The 19611-nt window shown below is 46.3% G+C and overlaps 1 protein-coding gene across 4 annotated transcripts in view; it reads right to left on the reverse strand.

Annotated features, from left to right (window-relative positions):
- Pdzd4 (PDZ domain containing 4) overlaps positions 1-18501 on the reverse strand; it is a 30294-nt gene extending 11793 nt beyond the window's left edge. For 2 of the 4 annotated variants that reach the window (XM_028888507.2, XM_028888503.2), the window contains exon 1: positions 17835-18501. In XM_028888507.2, coding sequence (XP_028744340.1) covers positions 17835-17894 — 60 coding nt within the window. In that variant the 5' untranslated portion in view covers positions 17895-18501. The remainder of the gene's footprint in view (positions 1-17834) is intronic. The other 2 variants (XM_028888506.2, XM_028888505.2) reach the window with 2 other exon arrangements.
- Positions 18502-19611: the final 1110 nt, after the last annotated feature.

The following is a 19611-nucleotide window of genomic DNA, read 5'->3' on the forward strand; positions in this document are numbered from 1 at the left end:
TCTGGATCTCTGTGAGTTCAAGGCCACATTTGAAACAGCCAGGCATGGTGACACACACCTTTAATCCCAGAAAGTGGAGTCTTTAATCCCAGGGAGCGATGACAGAAAACAGAAAGGTATATAAGGTGTGACGTCCAGAAACTAGAAGCTTTTGGCTGGTTAAGCTTTTAGGCTTTTGAGCAGCAGTTCAGCTGAGATTGATTAGGATGAGGACTCAGAAGCTTCCAGTCTGAGGACACAGGATCAGTGGAGGAATTGTCGAGGTGAGGTGGCTGTGGATTGTTCTGCTTCTCTGATCTTCCAACATTCACCCCAATAACTGGCACCAGGTTTGATTTTATTAATAACAACTTTGAAGATTCATGCTATAGGGCAGTAGTGGCACAAGCCTTTAATCCCAGCACCTGGGAAGCAGAAGCAGGCAGATCTCTGAGTTCGAGGCCAGCCTGGTCTACAAAGTGAGTTCCAAGACAGCTAGGGCTGTTACACAGAGAAACCCTGTCTTGAAAAATAAACAAACAAACAATACAAAACAAAGATATGTCACTGTGACTGGTTTAATGAAAAGCTGAACAGTCAATAGCTAGGCAGGATTTCCAGGCACAGAGGATGCTGTGAAGACAAAGGGTGGAGTCTCAAGGAGATGTGGAGGAAGCATGACATGTAGGAGATGAGGTAACAAGCCATGAGGCAGTATGTAAATTAATAGAAATAGGTTTCTCTAAGTTATAAGAGCTAGTTAGAAATAAGCCTAAGCTATTGGCCAAGCTTTCCTAATTAATAAGAAGTCTCTGAGTCATGATTTGGGAGCTGGCTGGTGGGACAAAGAAAGACTCACAACATGTATGCACCAACTAAAGGCACATTCTGGACTGCAGCATGTGTGTTCTAGACTAAGGGCATTTATATCCTGGTAACAGCAGCCAAACAAGTTGGTCATCCATAAAGAGGTACAGTACACAGGAAGGAGTAGTTCACCTTATGGAAGAGCATGTTTCTTTTTGTAGGGGACTTAAGACATAATCTAAGTTATTCAGACTGGCCTATAGCCTAGAAATCTCTTTATGTTTCTGCCACTACCAATTACTACAGGTACCCACCACCACCTGATTCACACTTGCTTCTTTTAAAGGCATCAGCAGTAGAAAAGCTGCATGAAAATCACTACACAGAAATCCCTCTGGGAGAAAGGAAGATCAAGGGTGGTTCATGGGCAGTTTGAGATCTGCCATTAAAGAACAAGTGTGGAGGGGGCTGGAGAGATGGCTCAAGATGGCTCAAGGTTAAGATCACTGACTGCTCTTCCAGAGGTCCTAAGTTCAATTCCCAGCAACCACATCGTGGCCACAACCATCTGTAATGAGATCTGGTGCCCTCTTCTGGCCTGCTGTCATACATGCTGTATACATAATAAAAAATAAATAAATAAATAAATAAAATCTTTAATTAAAAAAAAAAAAAGTGTGGAGACTGCCATGGCCCAAAGCAAGGATGGGGTAAGTGCCTGTACCTTGTTCACATGTACTTATCTGTGTGTAAAGTCAAGTCAAGAAGGTCTCAAGTCACTCAGGCCAAAGTTCAGTCTTCACAGTCGGAAGCAGGTTTCATCCACAAGCCAGAGCCAAGGCACCACATCATCTCAGGCCAGGGATGCCAGGCAACAGGAAGGGCCAGAAGGCAGAAGGCCGAGAATTTATAATTAATAATAAGCCTCTGTGTGGTTATTTGGGAGCAACTGCTGGGACACAGAAAAACTCTGCCTATACTCTTCAACACCTGTTTGTGCTGAACACTTCTTTACCCTCATTTTGCCACATCATGCAAGCTCAGGAAGTAGTGTCCCACTGTTAACACAGTTAACCTGTCTGTCACCCAAATAACTATGGGATCTGTACTATGTCCCAGAAACAGAGGCAAGTGTGTTGAATGGATACCTGACAGAGCACAATGAAGAATCTAATCTCCCCAAGATCATGGGGGATAAAGATCTACACAGCACGCCACACAGATAGGCCATATGGACTGGGGAGATAGCTCAGTCTAAAAGTGCTTGAGGGCCTTTAGTTCAATCCCTAGAATACTGTGCTGCTAGTTTTATGTCAACTTAACACAAGCTAGAGTTATCTGGGAAGAGGGAACCTCAACTGAGAATTATATATCCCTTTGCCAGGCGGTGGTGGCACTCCTTTAATCCCAGCACTCAGAAGGTTAAGTGCTGGTCTACAGAGTAAGTTCCAGGACAGCCAGGGCTACAGAGAAACCCTGTCTCAAAAAACCAAAACAAAACAAAACAAACGAGGGGGTGGGGATATGTCCTCACCAAATTGCTTTTTGGGTAAGCCTGTGGTACATTTTCTCCATTTATGATTGATGTGGGTGGTCCATCCCACAGGGTCCATCCCACCCCTGAGCTGGTGGTCCTGGGTGCTACAAGAAAGTAGGCTAAGAGCTAGGTAGTGATGGCACAAGCCTTTAATCCCAGCACTCGGGATGCAGGGGCAGGCAGACAACTGAGTTTGAGAACAGCCTGGTCTACAGAGTGAGATCCAGGAGAGTCAGGGCTATATAGAGAAACCCTGTCTAGAAAGAGAGAGAGAGAGAGAGAGAGAGAGAGAGAGAGAGAGAGAGAGAGAGAGAGAGAGAAAGAAAGAAAGAAAGAAAAGTATGCTTTCAATGATGAACTGTGATGTGAAAGTGTATATTGAAATAAAAGTATTTTCCTTTTTATCATAGAAATAAAACCCTAAGAAAAACATATTAAGAAAAAATGCTGGGGCTCAGTGGTAGTGGCACACATCTTTGATCCCAGCACTCAAGAGGCAGAGGCAAGACCCATCCTGAGTTTGAGGCCAGCTTGGTCTATAGTTCTAGGACTTCCAGGACTATACCGAGAAACCCTGTCTTGAAAAACTGGGGGAAAAAAAGAAAGAAAAGACAAACGCTGCGTACCAGGCATAGTGGTACACACCTTTAATCCCAGCACTTGGGAGGAAGAGGCAAGTGGATTGCTGTAAATTCAAGGTCAACCTAGTCTATATATCTCAAGTGCCAGGGCTATATAGTGAGGTTCTGACTTAGAGAGAGAGGAGAGGAGAGGGAGAGAAGAGAAAGGGAGAGAGAGAGAAATGCTGAATGATAGAAGGTGTACATTTGTAATTCCTGAGCTGGAGAGGTAGGACAGGAGGATGCCTGGGGCTCACTGGCCAGCTAGCCTAGCTGAATTAATCAGTTGAGTATCAAGCCAGATGAAACCTTGTCTCAAAAACCAAAGTGGGGGGTATAGAGATGGCTCAGTGGTTAAGAGCACTGGCTGCTCTTCCAGAGGACCGGGGTTTGATTCCTAGCACCCACATGGCAGTTCACAACCAACTCCAGTCCCACCCCTTTCTGGCCTCCACAGACACTGCATACATGTGATGCACAAAAAGATATAATACATGAAGGCAAAGCACTTACACAAATAAAATTTGAAACAAAACAAAAACCCAGGTGGAAAGCCAGACACAGCAACGGAGGAGGAGGCAAGAGCATCAAGAGTTTAACATTATCCTCAGTCACATAAAGAGTTAATGTCAAGCTGGGCAGTGGTGATACACACCTTTCAGCATTCAGGAGGCAAAAGCCAGTGGATCGGACAGCTGAGGCTGCACAGAGAAACCCTGTCTTGAAAAATAAACAACAATAACAAAAGAAAGATAAAAGAAAAAGAAAAAAAAACAAAGGTGAAAGAAAGTTGGGGAGATGAATCTGAAAGTATGAGATTCTGAGGTCAAATTACCAGTATCCATGTAAAGCATGTGCCTATAGCCCCAGAATTGAGGCCTGAGAAAGGTAGATCCTGGAAGATCATTGCCTGGTTCACTGAAAGTTGAAGTGATAAAAGAATACATCTGGCATCCTCCTCTGGCCTCAACATGCATGCCAACAGACACAAACACCTCTACACACATACATATAACTAACACACACACACACACACACACACACACACACACACACGGTGCATACACCACAAAACTTCCCTGGGACCACAAAACAAACAAACAAACAAACAAAAAAAAACAAAAACAAAAAACAGCAGCAGTTTTAGAATGGATCCAGGTCTAGGATGGAACCTGAGAAGTGACCCAAGCCCTTTGGTGGTGCCAAGAAGGTTGTGAGTGAATCCCCAACACTGGACAATAAATTATTTACAGTTAGAAGTTTGGTTTTGCTCTGTTCAGACTGTGACTGTGCCATTGCTTATTTTTTATTATACAGGGGTCCACAGTTGAGTGACTTTAAATAAAGAGACTGGATATTTTAGAGAAACTTTGAAAGAGATTTTGGATGCTTTAAAGAGACTGAACTTTTATTTATTTATTTTTGGTTTTTTTGAGACAGGGCTTCTTTGTGTAGCCCTGGTGCACCCTCTGTAGACCAGACTGGCATCAAACCCTCTGACTCCTGAGTGTTAGGATTAAGGGATTAAAGTTGTACACTACCACGACCAGCAAGACTGAACTTTTTTTCTTCTTCTTTTGAGACAGGTTTCTCTGTGGAGCTTTGGAGCCTGTACTGGACTAGCTCTGTAGACCAGGCTGGCCTCAACTCACAAAGATCCACCTGCCTCTGCCTCCTGAATGCTGGGATTACAGGCGTGCGCCACCACCGCCCAGCGAAGACTGAAATTTTAAAGTGCTTGAATTTTCAAAGGCTGTGGGACTTTTTATTTTATAATGATTATTTTTTAATTTTATGTGCATTAGTATTTTGCCTGCACGTATGTCTGTGTAAAGGTGTCAAATCCCCTGGAATTGTAGTTACAGATAGTTGTGAGCTGCTATGTGGGTGCTGGGAATTGAACCCAGGTTCTCAGAAGAGAGGCCAATGCTCATAACCACTGAGCCATCTCTCCAGCCCTAATTATGGGGCTTTTAAAGTTTGGAATGTATTTTATATTGAGATGATGCGGATATGAGATCTTGTGGAGATATATAAAAAAGGAAAGGTTATGGCTTAATAAATGACTCCATAAGATTTCCCTGTAAGCAAATCTGTGGGATATCATCTTGGATTAATAATTGATGTGGGGGGGCAGACCATTAATGGGTGATACCATTAGTCCTGGGCAGACAGTCCTGAGTTGTATAAGAAAGCAGGCTGAACAGCTGGGAGGTGGTAGCCCACACCTTTAATGCCAGCAATCTGGAGGCAGAGGCAAGAGGGATATCTGAGGCCACCCTAAAATACATGAAATCCTGTCTCAAAGAAAAAAATTCAACATTAGAAAAGGTTTCTGGACTGAGAGTGTAGTTTAGCAACAGATCAACTGCCTAGTAGCATCTCTATTACTTGGTGGGTGGGGTGGGGTTAAAAATTATTTTCTTCGTCAAATCCAAGCCTGTACCACCTTTGGAGTAATCTGAAAAGAGTCTACTTTGTTTCCAGTATTAGAAAAATGGCACTTACTGAGGAGACTATTGGCAGAAAACAAATAAAAATGTTTCCTTTATCAAGTATAACCTACCTACTTTGTAACAATCCAGAATACTTTATCTCCGAACACTTCCTATACCTCCAAATCCACTCCAGTTGCCAATATGACTCATCTTTGCTGGCATTCCCTAAGGCCTATATTGCAGTCAAATACAAGTCTCAAGGTTGTTCACACCAGCTGCTCCTTCCTTCTGCACTAGCACGACTGCTTTTGTACACAATCACAACATCTTTTTTGAAACAACAGAAGTACCCAAAGCACCACACACAGAATACATCATCTCAAAGACCTGTACTTGCTGTCCACAAGCAATTGCCACCCAGGAGCACCACTCTCTAGCCTGGGACTTTGTTTCCTCTGGATGGTAGACTCTTTAGCATCCAGGTCTGCTTATTTCCTGATTTGTTGCTGAGTTTGGAACCCTTGGCTGGGACAGGGGTCCCAAGCCCAGTGGCCATCTCCAGATATTATGGCACTGGGAACTCCTCATTTCAGACTGACTCAGTATCCCCTCCAGACATACAGCCAACAAAATTTTACCTCAAAGTATAAAAATAAATTAACTAGAAGGGAATTAACTTTAAGAAAAGGCAACTATTCTTCAAATTTAATTACAAAGATATTTGATATAGTATTATTATTGTGGTAGAATACACCTAACATAAAATTAACCACTTTTAAATATACAACCAAACTGAACATAGTGGCACATGCATTAAGTTCCAGCATTTGAAAAGCACAGGCAGGCAGATCTCTTTAACTTCAAAAACAGCCTGTTCCAGGCCAGCCAGAAGTACACAGGTGAGACCGGTCTCAAAAAATGAAAAAAAAAAAAATCTAAATTTTTTTAAATTAAATACACAACCAATAAATGTTTAGTGCATCTATAATGCTAAACAGCTACGTGCATAACCCAATACTATTATTTTAAATTACCTAGAGCAAACTGTTTTTATTTTAAGGCAGGGTCCTGGTTGTTCATGCTGGCCTTGAACTCTTGAACTCCTTGTCCTGTCTCCACCTTCCCAATGCTGAGGTTATGGGTGGGTATCTGCTTTGTAAATGAAGGATATGAAGAAAATGGGGTCCCAGATGTGTCATCTCCAGTGTCCTGTCAGAGGCCCTTAGACTGGGCATCTTGTATTGAGAGTAGCTCATAGTCCCAGGGGCAAAGCACTGGTGATTCCTGAAAGAAGCCTGGAAACTAAGAGCGGGAGGAGTTCTGTTCCAACTCTAGACTAAAAGGAAAAAAGTTGAAAGGTAAGGCAAAAGAGTAGCAGCTGCTTCTCTGTGGGGGTGGAGGACTTGAAACATAGCCCCCACCCCATGCTCAAGAATATAATTGGGTCCAGTGGTGGTGGTGCACACTTTTTTTCTTTTTCTTTTTCTTTTTTCAAGACAGGGTTTCTCTGTGTAGCTTTGCGCCTTTCCTGGATCTCGCTCTGTAGACCAGGCTGGCCTCGAACTCACAGAGATCCGCCTGACTCTGCCTCCCGAGTGCTGGGATTAAAGGCGGTGGTGGCGCATGCCTTTAATCTGAGTTTGATACCAGCCTGGTCTACAGAGCTAATTCCTGGACGGCCAAGGCTACACAGAGAAACAAAAATATAAATTGGAAGGTGATGGGAAGGAACAAGGCAGAGCTATATCCAACAGTACATAGCAAATGAGACCCCTGCATACATGGGACCAACCACTAAATAAATTGCAATCCATGCAAAATGGATTATTGTTCTATCGCAAAATGGAAAGATGAACCTGCTGAGATGCCTGAACATGGATGGACCTTAAAAATGGTTTATATTAAGCAACAGAAAGCAGACACAAAAGGCACATATTGTATGGCATTCCATTTAAGTGGAATGTCTCCATCAGGCAAATCCATGGGGACAGAAAACAGTGTAATGGTTGCCAGGAGCTGAAAGAAGGTGAGTGGGGAGTGGCAGTTTAATGGGTCTCAGTTCTCTTTGGAGGCAATGAACACACTCTGGAATGCCAGTGTTAGTGGTTGAACATTGTGAATAGATGAAATGTCACTAATAGCACATTTTACATTATGTGTACTTTACTACAATAAAAATGAAAGCTGTTGCCAATGTCCACAGAGACCAGGGATGTCCTTACAAAAGAAAGGAAGGCTGAGGGACAACTCCAGGGTTGGGGCTTAACGAGAAATTAAAATGCTTGCTTCTTTGTTTTCAGAAAGGATTTTACCTATAATATACTTTCTCTGTAACAGATATACCTTTAAAATTTTTTTTTTTTTAATTTTTGGTTTTTCAAGACAGGGTTTCTCTGTGTAGCCCTGGCTGTCCTGGAACTCACTATGTAGATCATGCTGGCCTTGAACACAGAGATCCACCTGCCTCTGCCTCTCAAGTGCTGGGATTAAAGGCGTGCGCCGCCGCCGCCGCCGCCGCCGCCGCCGCCGCCGCCGCCGCCACCACCACCACCTGGTGCAGATATATCTTTAAACTCCTGTTCCTCTTTCCTTTGCCTTCTAAACACTGAGATTACAGGCTGTGTCACCACGTTTCCTTTGTTGCAGCTTGAAAGTCCTGAGACTGACAAACATCTCCAGCACTCGGTTACATCTACACTTAACAAGAGCCGCCAACTTGAGTATCTTGCTGGGTTTTAATTTTTGTTTGTTTGTTTTATGTTTATATTTGTTTGTTTTGTTTTTTGGAGACAGGGTTTCTCTTTGTTGCTCTGGCTGTCATGGAACTCACTCTGTAGCCCAGGCTGGCCTGGAACTCAGAGGTCCACCTGCCTCTGTCTCCCAAGTGCTGGGGTTAAAGGCATTCGCCACTAAGCCCAGCTATTGCTGGATTTAATTGCAAATGATTCTTGATTTGAAATCATGAGGAGGAGGTCATGAAGTGGAAGAATGAGTGGAGAACTTTGGGGGCACCTTGACATTTGACTGGTTGGAAAGTAAAGTCATCAACAAAGAAAAGCAAGGGCAAGAAACCAGATTTGGGAGGGGAACGAGATAGATGGAAAAGGAACTGGTGGGGGTGGGGGTACAGACAGACCATAAAGATCAGTCTGAGTAGGCACAGTCTTCCTTAGAAGCTTTTACAGAGGTGGATGGGGGCAACTCAGGACACTTGCTCCCTTTGTTTTTGTTTTGGGTTTTCTTTTTGGAGGGGGTGGAGGGGGGCTTTGCTGGGACGGGATGAATGCTAATGAGGATTAGTGGAGAAAAAAATTCTCAAAGCCAGAATAGGGGAGGGGTGACGGTGGGGCCACGCGGTGGTGGCAGACATGCAGGAGCCCCAGGAGCGCCGACCCCGCCTTCTGGATCGGAAGCTGCAGACAAAGGGAGCGTGGCGGCGGCAGCAGCGGAGGAGGAGGCAAGGTGCCAGTAGGCACATGGAGGCGTCAACAGGACCCCCAGAACCGGTCCTCCCCGCCTCCCACCTCCCCCCCCCACCGCCCCCGTCCCCCCCCCCCCCCGGGGGGTTCCAGAGAGTATGACACAACCGCGTTGTTTGGCCTGACCTCGTTGCGCTCAGGGCTGGGATGCCTTCCTACTGGTCCCGGGTCTCCCGAAACGCAAGGGGGAGGTGGGGCCAAGAGAAAAGAGCCCTACCTCAGGATATCCTGCAAGGCCTGAGATTTCCTATATGGCTTGAGAAATGGTCCTTTGCACTCTCATGGATAACGCAAGGAGTACCCAGTGAAACTACATCATTTCTAGGGAACCCAGGTGCCACAGTCAGTCTGCTTACCCCACTCTTCAGATGAGGAGTCTGAGGCTGGGGAAGAAAGAAACCGGAAGTTAGCCTCTACTTCCCACCAACCTGCTGGCTATCAGTTCTGCTCTCTGCGGTATACAGGGGATGTGCTGGAAGCAACTTCCACACAGATATTATTGGGATGTCGCGGTGAGCTGATCAACAAAGTGAAAAGAAACCCCGAAGAAACACAGCAGGTCCTCAACATTCTGGGTTTATTCCTCACCCTCCTGGCCCCCCAGGGCCCAAAAGAAAGTTCCCCATTTATGTTTTCGCAACACAGGGTTTTGAAAACTGTCAACTTCCAAGAAGAATAAACACCAGCATGTTCGCTTTACCCAGATCTTCCCATAATGCACCTGCTTTCACTAATTCATATTTGCAGAAGCATTAGAAAACCCCAAACTTGCCTCTACTGGATGTGCCTCTCCATGGGAGGGAGGCCTTGCCTTCTTGTAGGAGGGAGTGGGGGGGTTGGTGGGGAGGAGAGAAGGGGGGGGATCTTTGATTGGTGTGTAAAATGAAATTTTTTTCTTAATTAAAAAAAAAGAAAACCCCAAACCATCACTCCATTCACCATATCACGAATTCCACCTGGCCCAAAACTCTCCAATTGTACCATGACACCCTTATAATTTCTTCTAATCCTGGATCAAATCAAGGAGCACACATCACTTTTGCCCCTTGTCTACTTTAGTCTCAACAACCTATCCACTTTTTCTTTTTCACCTTTCATGACATGTGGCTCTTGGCAGAGCCCTTACAGAAGAATCTACAGTTGCTGATTTGTTCTCTGATTAGATTCAGGTTAATTTGGCAAGAAAACCAGCCACGTGATGACACAGTGTTTACACTTCTGCCTCACTGTATTCCAAGGTTGGGGATGCTCAGCTTCATCACATAGTCAAGGTAGTAGCTGCAAATAAGGCTCTCTTATAAGGTACACTTTGTGAAAGGGTCTTGCCATGAAGCTCAGGCTAGCCAGCCTCCTGCCTCTGCTTCCCCAATCTTGAGATTACACATGTGTATCACCATGCCTGGCATAAGGTGCACTTTCTCTTTCTTGTTCATAATAATAGGGGCTGACCCTTGCCTAAGTGAATTATTCCACTGGTGACTATGAAATGCCTTAATTTCTAGCATGGACACAGAACACATTCCACCCACATCTGCCAATCCGGAAAAGGGTGTGGCTGCTCATTCACCACTCCCAATCTCTCTGTATTGTCCTTTCTATCCACCTGTCCAGGGCCAGAAGGCAGAGGACAAAGGAATTGCATCTGCAAGATCTTTTTGAGTATCTGGGGAAGGGAGTAACTTCAGAGTTGCCTGTATGTTCTAAAGGAATGTGGGTCTTGAAAAGAGTCAAGTGCACATGACATAGAATAGATTGTACCCCTAAAGGCCTGATTTAGACAATGTCCTCTAAAAGTCCTGGATTTGTAATTTAATAGGTCTGTGGTGAGGTCTTACCATTTATTTGTAAAAACACTGTACTTCCCCACTGATACTAAAGTAACTTGAGGCTTCCACTGAACTTTTCCAAGTTCCTATGTGAAGCCCCTCACATCATGAGGAAAACAACACTCCCAGCTTCTGAGAAGGAAATGCAGACTCCGGAAACAAACAAGCCCCACATCCCACCCTTCACAGCTCTTAATCTGGATTTACATTTGAACAAGGATCTCCCTCTGGTGGGGGTGGAGTCTGGCCTGGGGGGAGGGGTGTAAATCTGGGGCAGAGGAAGTGGTCATGAATTGGGGGGGGGGGCATAAAAGACTCTGCCGCAAAATTCCTTTAGAAACTAGATCAGGCTTCAGCATCTCCCTTCTCTTCCAAAGCTGCAGTGTGGGTAATGCTGGTTCAGAGTTGGCTGAGATAACTCTCCCTGCCTTTCCAGAGGCCAGCTGACAGGAAGAAGGAATGCCCTATAAGGTCAATAATCAACTTCCTGAAACCATGCCCTTTGGGTGTTTGTTCAGTTTTCCCCGTGCACAATATAAACTGCCAGGAGCCAAAGCTCTCATTACCTCCATCTAACTTGGTAGAGCAAGGGCAAGGTCCATAGTTACCCATAATCAGAATGATGTTATCTGCTCTATGCTGTAGTGAAGATCAGACAGAATGCATTATGAAAAGGAAGGTATCTTGACACCTGGGCCTGCAACTTCCCAGCCTGTTCCTTCTGTGCATATTATGCCTCTACTGTTGTCCCTGTCCCTCTCCTAACTCACCCTGCATGCTATACTTCACAATTTGAGCCCTTTCCTCTGTTTTTATTTCACTTTTCTTTCACATTAGAGAAACTCTCAGAATAAGATAAGACAGTCTTTAGTCACTGGATGTTAAACAGGTCCTGTTCTATGTCTCAACGATCAACTGAATGGGCTGCAGCAACAATGACTTACTTCTACCTCCGGTATCCCAGGGGACCTAATGCTGACCATGAAGGAGATACATTCAAGCTGCTTCCATCAGCTTATCCACTATAGACAAGTGCTCTTTCACTATTAACAAGTGGGGAAATTGAGGCACACAGCCACCCAAAGACTTGCCCACAGGTAAGGGTTGGGGGCAGAACTACTCTTACCTACTACCACATCAACCTGATGGAGGAAAATGAAAGAACTAGACCACGGAGATACCCCACATGTCAAAGGGCTGAAAAGAAACACATTTACTGTGGGGTGTACATGTGTAAACATGATGTTCTGAGTTTTGAAGTTAACTAAGGTATAATTAGCATGTGTTTGGAATGTGAAGTGAAACAGGTTTTATATATTATGTCTACATACCTGCAAAACCATTGTAACAGAGACAGCGGTGATTGGTGTCATACCCAAGAGTCTGGATACCCGTACTACACTGACCATCCCTGCAACTGCTAATGTTTCTGTCACAATTTATTTCAATGGAACAGAAAGCCCTCAGAACTCAGAGGTAAAGAGTTAGGGATGCAGTTCAGTGGTAGGGCATTTGCCTAGCATATACAAAAGACCCTAGATTCAGTACCCAGAACCACATAATAATTTGCTCTTTGACACCAAAGGCTGAGATGTGAGTCTCACCTACACATTTGAAGCAAGCCTGTGCTAGACCTATCTCAAAAAAGGGGAAGGAGGAAATCCAGAGTTCAAGATCATTCTCAACTACAGAGTTCAAGGCCAGTCTGTAACTATAAGAACTCAGGGGAGAGAGGGGAGGGAGGAGGAGACCTAAGAGATGATCTGCACCTGCATTTTATCCCAGGAACTTACATGGTAAAAAACTGACTCCTAAAAGTTGTCCTCTGATCTTCACATGTGCAATGTGGCACACATTCATCCTCACCCACAGTAAGTACAAAAAAAAAATGTAAAATTAATTTTTATCTTTTTTGTTTTGTTTTGGGCTCCCCACCCCCCACCACTCACACACACAGGGTTTCTCTCTGTAGCTGGCCTCAAACTCACAGAGATCTGCCTGGCTCTGCCTCTCGAGTGCTAGGGTTAAAGGCGTGTGCCACCACCTCCTGGTGTAAAATTAATTTTAAAAAGAGAAAATCTTGGGACAATGGTACAAAGCAAGTTGACCATATATGGGAGATAGCTGTTAAAATTCAGTAGCCTCCTTTCCATTCCCTCTAATGATTTCCCTTCCTCAGAAAAGGATGCAAGGTGGGCAAGCAGATCCAAATCTCTCGAGCTGAGTAGTGGGGGAGGAGTTTCCACCAGATCCAACACCTGGGATGGAGCCTGTCACAGTAGGGACTCAGCAAGCAGGTACTGGAAGAAAACCTTGCAAGATCACCTAAAGGAAGGTGGTGACAAATGCCTTGAATTCCAACACTCAGGAGGCAGATCTCTGAATTCAAGGCCAGTCAGGGTGGTTACACAGAAGAACTCTGTCTGGGGTGGGGTGAGAGAGGAAGGGGAGCTGGCTATGTATCATAGGCCTGTCCTAAACTCACCCCTTTCCTCTAATGTCATAGGTGGGCATAATGCTCCCCAGAAGTAATGAGTGACTTCCAGTGGAGACCTTTGTGGAGGCTGATTTACTAAGCACCAACATGTGCTAGGCAAGCTAGCATGTCAGAGTCATAGAAGGAATGACAAGTTAAAGAAGACCAGGATAACAGGAAAAACAAAGATAGATAAGGTCTATAGAATTTGGGACCTGATTAGACACATGAATGACAAGAGGGCCTGCTGGTGATGAATAGAGGTGGCAAGCAGAAGCATCAGGAAAGCCTCTGAGAAGGTGCTTTGTAGCATGGTACCAGATGCATGCTACTTCCAATTTTCCACTCTTCTTTTCTATGTCAACATGCAGTCATCCTTTTTAATCAGGGAAAGAGGTATATTCCCCCTTTTTTTCCAGAGGGAATATTTCATAAACATACTCAACCTGCTTAAGTATGCTAGAAGGGCACAACTAAAATAATAGACATAGGTATGAAGTTCTGACATGCTTAAGGGCCTATAACAGATCTTATCAGTCAAATAGATAACAAAATCACACAATCATCTCAATAGTGACAGAAAAAGCATTTGACAAAATAATAATCTCCCATTATAAAAATTTTTTAACAAACCAGGGACAGAAGATAACTTCCTCAACCTGCTAAACCCAGGTGGTACACAACTGGGACTTCAACATTCTTAGCAAATAGAAACAAACTTATTCCCAATCCAGATGCATTTTCTTTTTCTTGCCATCTGTTGTGACTGGAACCTCCACTATACTGTTGAGTAGATGTGGTAAGAGCAGACATCCTTGCCTTGTTCATAATCTGAGAGGGAAAAGTGTTCACTTCTACCAGTAAGGAGGAGGGTAGCTGTTTTTTTAATTGATAATTTATGTGCATGTGGATTTTGCCTGTATGAATGTCTGTGTACCATATGTATTCCTTGGTGTTCCCCTGGCCATCAGATTCCCTAGAACTAGGGTTACAGACAGTTGTGAGCCACCATGTGGGTACTAAGAATCAAATGTGCCTCCTCTGGAAGTGCAGCAAGTGCTTTTAATTGCTGAGCCATTTCTCCAGCTCCTGCTCTTATTTATTTATTTAATTTATTATCAATTATTATACTACAGGATCATGTTATGGAGTAGAGGCCTCAAACTCTCTTGATCTTCCTGCCTCAATTTCCCCACTTGTTAACAGTGAAAGAGCACTTGTCTATAGTGGATAAGCTGATGGAAGCAGCTTGAATGTATCTCCTTCATGGTCAGCATTAGGTCCCCTGGGATACCGGAGGTAGAAGTAAGTCATTGTTGCTGCAGCCCATTCAGTTGATCGTTGAGACATAGAACAGGACCTGTTTAACATCCAGTGACTAAAGACTGCCTTATCTTATTCTGAAATTTAGAAAACAAGTCCAAGCCTGACATAATGACTTATGTACTTGAGAAGCTGAGGCAAGAGAACTGTTATGAGTTTAAGCCCAGCCTGCTACATAGTAAGTTCTAGACTAACCTGGGATATAGTTAGGCTGCCTTAAAAAGAAATTCCACTTACAATAACATCAAAAAGAATAAAATAGTTGGGCTGGAGAGATGGCTTATCAGTTAAGAGCACTGGCTGCTCTTGCAGAGGACCCAGGTTCAATTCTCAGCATCCAGGTGGCTCACAAATGTCCATAATGCCAGTTCCAGGGGTCTGTCCAGTCCCATGTGCACTCATGCCCTCTGTGGCCTCTGAGGGAACCAGGCCACCTGATCCATACACAATTAAAAATGATGATGATGATAAATCCTAACATAAATTTAACAAATACAAGCCATATTTGAAATAAAGACCTGGCCCAAATAAACAAGCAATATTCTACAATCTGAGCTATGGAGTCAATTCCACCCCATCAAAATCCCAGTTTATTTTCAGAAAACAAGTTGGTCCCAAAATTCACAAGGAAATAAGGGATGCAATAGAACCAAACAATCTTTAAAAAGACATAAAGTTGGAGGACCAACTACTTCCTAACTTCAAAACTTCCCAGAATGCTCCATCATAATAGCATAGAGACAGACACTTCTGCAAAGTGGATATGTAAACACAATAAGCACAAGAAAAAAAATGCTTTACAGCATTTAGCCAACAGATATGCAAATCAATTCCACAATGAGAGCTGGGGGTACTGCTCCATGGTGGAGCTCTTGCCTAGCTCCTAACTAGCTCTTGGCTTCCACCCCCAGCAATACATCTGAGCAAACAAAAAAACCCACAAAAGATGCCACTTTATACCCATAAGATAAGAGATCACCAGAAAATTATGTGTTGACAAGCATGTGGAGAAATTGGAACTCTTATACATCGCTGGTGTTAGTTGGTGTTAAATGGTACCATCACCAGGAAGAGATGACTGGGGATTACTATATGGTCCAACAACTCCATTTTTAGGCATTACTCAAAACAATTGAAAGCAGATTCAGACATTTGTATACCAGTATTCATTGTAGCATTATCCACACTAGCCAAAAGCACTGAATTGTATTCTTTGAAAAGATACATTATATGGCCTGTGAATTTGATGTCAATAAAGCTATGATTTCTTTTAAGTTCTAGTGTCATGGTGAGAGAGTCTCTACCGGCAAGTTGCAGAGGCCATGAGTTAATATGAAGTCACTTTGAAAGAGACAGGGAGAAGGGCACTCAATATGAGGAAAGGCACATGTTTAAGGATCTCAGGATGCAGGAAAGGGATACTGGAAACTGCCAGGCTTTTCAGGACAAAAGTTGCCTTCTGATGTGGTAGGATCCGGCCTGAAGGAAACTCTCATTGAGGTCTATAAACATCCCTTTCCCATAATCTCCTCACCTGGGCTACCTAATAGCTTTCACTACTTTCCATATATTGTTTCTACATTCATTCCTTTTTTTTTTTTTTAACTTAATTTGAAAGGATAGCTCTGTTTTTAAAAAGCATCTGGTCTGCCAAGGAGAACCAAGAAAACGAAAGTTTGTGTCCAAATTTTAAAATAGCAACCCATGGGAGCTGAGCACAGAGGATGAAGGTTGCTCTGCAGTGGCCTCCCTTTTAGCCAGCCACGTAGCTGAGGGCAAGTCCTTTCTGTAAGAGGTGGGGGCTCTCAGGGTCTACCGAGGGTCACCTCAGCCTTCCTGCCCATTGAAACCCAAACAGAGGCAGCCCTAGTTCTGAAATCCAATGTGTTTTACTGAACCCCTTTTGTCGGTTCCAAGCTAGGTCATTTCCGATTCTTACCCACTAGAAGGGTGGCAACGGACAGGTGAGGGATCCAAATAGTGGAAACAAGAGTGGAGAAACAACAGCGATGGGGCAGGGTTTGGCTGAGGGAATAATTAGGGAGGACATAAAAAGGGAGACCGCAGAACCAAAAAGAAGAGACCAGAAGCGCCTCCCCCAACGTGGTGCTCCATGCCCACCATCTCTTGCCCATTATTTCCTATAAGTGCTCATGATGAAGGTAAGACCACAGTAAGAATGATCGGCTTCCGAAGCCACCTCAATACCATCCCACTACTATGATTGACACCATCTCCCCTGCTACTCTTGCCGCTTTCCTGAAGAGTTATCTCTATTTGTTCAGGAGCCTACAGGTTCTCTCTGAGCCAAGACCTCCTGCGCGCACTTGTTCCCTGGTTCTGATCAACAAACTCAGTAGCTGAGGCACAAGTCACTAAACTCACCTGTCTGCACCCACATCTGCTCCTGGTCCTGACACTCTCTGATCTCGACCTCTCTACACTTAGCACTTGTGTGTCTCAGTGAACATCATCCGGGACACATTTCTCTAAACAACTCGAAGGGTGCACACAAAAAGTACACACGCGCGGGGCTGGAGAGCCTCCGCGCACACACAGACAGGGCACAGGCACGCACTCACGTAGTTACGCCACGCACAGGCAAGGAAACCCCACTCGTGGCTCAGGGGCTGGGCTCAAGGTGCGAGCGTGCAGCAGGGTGTCTCCTCCCGCTCCTCAGGAGTCGCTCGCATCGCCCTCCTTGTCCCCAAGACCCAGCAGGCCAAAGCGGATGCTAATAGAGCGCGTGCTGGGCACCATCGATCCTGGCGTCACCCACTCATCCCAGATTCCTGAGGCCCAGGAGTTTGCAGTCATTACTGGGTCAGACCAGAGAGTTGGGTGCGAGAATGGGTACCCAAACCCTGCTCAGTTGTCGATGTGTTTTGAGTCTGGGCTGCCAGGACGGGATTCACTCTCTGGCCCGTGGGAACTCTACAGCTTCTTTGGTTCTGGGTCCAAACGGGGGAACCCAGCCCGTTGCTATGCAACCTCCGTCACGAGCGGGCCACAGAGCGCCTCTCAGTGCTGGGACAGAATCCTAACTTCCCACCCGGGCTAATCTGGACACATAGTTCATAGTCCTTATGTACTCGGTTGGGATGCCTGGTGATGTGCCTCGAACACCTACCTATCTCCACCCGGTTCATTCCCTCAATACCTGGTTCCCACAGGGCGCCAGCACCCAGCAACCCATAATCTGAGGGTGAGATCGACTTCCTACCTTTTCCTCTCCGAGCCCTCTCGCCCTCCCACAGCTGCCTCTCCGCCTCCACGTGGCCCTCCCCTGAGGTTTACAGTTTTCCTTGGCCTGGCTGCGCCTCTTGCCCTAGCAGCCCAGGCGCCCTACCTGAAGCATCACTTTGTACTGCTCCTCCGGTTTCTGGACCACGCACATATTACATCCCATGGTGCTGGCCGGCAAGGGAAAGAAGAGGGCGGGAAGAGGAAGGCGTCTTTCACTGGCCGGTGCGTGGGACCACGGGTCCCGGGCACGGACCCCAGGCCATACCCTACCGCGGGAGGCCGAGCCGCCTAGCGGGGGAGGGGGGCACACCCCCAAGAGGAAGGCAGCTCCACGCCCCTCGACTTAACTCTTTGCTGGCCGAAGCCAGACACAGACATGCTCCCTCGCACCCAGGCAGGGAAAAAAGGGCAGCGGGGGATGGGCGGGCGCGCCGGGCGTTGCCTGGCTACGGCCCCCTCAGGAAGCGCGGGAGCACGCCTCGCCTCCGGGGCCGTCAGGGGCCGTGGGCCACGCGCCTCCCCGCCCGTGGGGCCCGCTGCTGCCGCTGCCGTTGCCGCTGCCGTCTCCGGCTCCCGCCCATGGCCGTCAGCCCCGGGAGCCCAGCCTCTGCGCTTGGCGCTGTGGCCCGGCCCTCCGACAGAGGGGCGGCCAGGCCCGCGCCAGCTGCAGCCTCGCAGGGTCCCACTTCTCGGGCTCGCGGCGCCCTCTCAGAGCCTGGCCTGCAGCCGGTCGCTGGTCTCCAGCTCCTGCCTGGGCCGCCGGGAACGCGCGCGCGCCCGCAGCGGCGGCGGGGGAGGTATGCGGGGACGGGGCGCACGCGCGCCAGAGAAGGCGAGGGGCTGGGTGCGGGCGGGAGCAGCGGGGAGCTGGGAGAGTCGGCGCGGGAAGCTGGGGGCGGGGCCTGGATGGCAGCGGGCAGTGGAGCCCCTGGCACCCGGTGACGCCTGTGTCCGATGGCAGGTTGTTTAGCGGACCTGTCTGCTAGGTGCGGCTCTGAGAAAGAGGGTCCCCTTTGAAGAAGCCTCCCAGGACTCCTGGAGAGAGTTCGGGACCTTGGCAAGGAGAGGCTATTTCACCCTTTTCCCAGGCTCTGGACATATCAGCCCCAATGTCTTCACTTTTCCCTCTGTCTCTTTAATGACTGGTTCCCAGCTTTAACTGAGCCATTCCCTTGCTGTCTTTGAAATGGATACCTTTGTTTAAAGAAAAGAAAAGCGTGGAATGGTGAAAGGAGAAGCCTTATGCTTTGGGGCCCTCATGGGCCCACGCCTTGTTTGCCCTGGAACTGCTGCCTACCTGTTTCTCTGTTACAGCCTTCATTCCTCACACTTCTCTTTTAGCCTCTCCTTCTCCTACCTCTTCCCTCCCACAGCCTGTTCCTCTTCTTGGATAAGGCAGGTTCTAGAGGGCCCTTGCCTAGAAAACAAGAACAAATCAAACACTAGGTTCCCAGAGGCTGCCTAGGAGAGCTGCTCAGCCTCTAGCCCCTGCCTCCAGAAGATCCCTTGATAAAACTGCCTCGTGCTTTTATCTCCAGACTCTGGCAAGTGAGGAAATTTGTAGCAGCATAGGGATGTTTAATTAACAGTATTGGGGAAGGCTGCTCCAAGACTTTTCCTTTCCTCCCCACTCTGGTTCACAAGACAGAAATAGGAATAGCCTGAAATCTAGAAAAGAGGTGTAAGTGCTTATCAAGTGTTTCTCCCAAAAGCAGAACTTGAGACCAGGGCTGCTATGCAGCCTTTCAGGAGAAGACCAATAGGTCTTCTTGAGGAATATCCTTCCTGAGAGCTCAGTACAAGTGTCTGAGACTTCAGCAAGCCATTTCTGGGAGGGCCAATGAACAAAAAACAGAGTCCTTGCAGTAGCTCCTTTTCTG

The sequence above is a fragment of the Peromyscus leucopus genome, chromosome X (assembly GCF_004664715.2).
Source record: "Peromyscus leucopus breed LL Stock chromosome X, UCI_PerLeu_2.1, whole genome shotgun sequence".
In the NCBI taxonomy this organism is placed as follows: Eukaryota; Metazoa; Chordata; class Mammalia; order Rodentia; family Cricetidae; genus Peromyscus; species Peromyscus leucopus.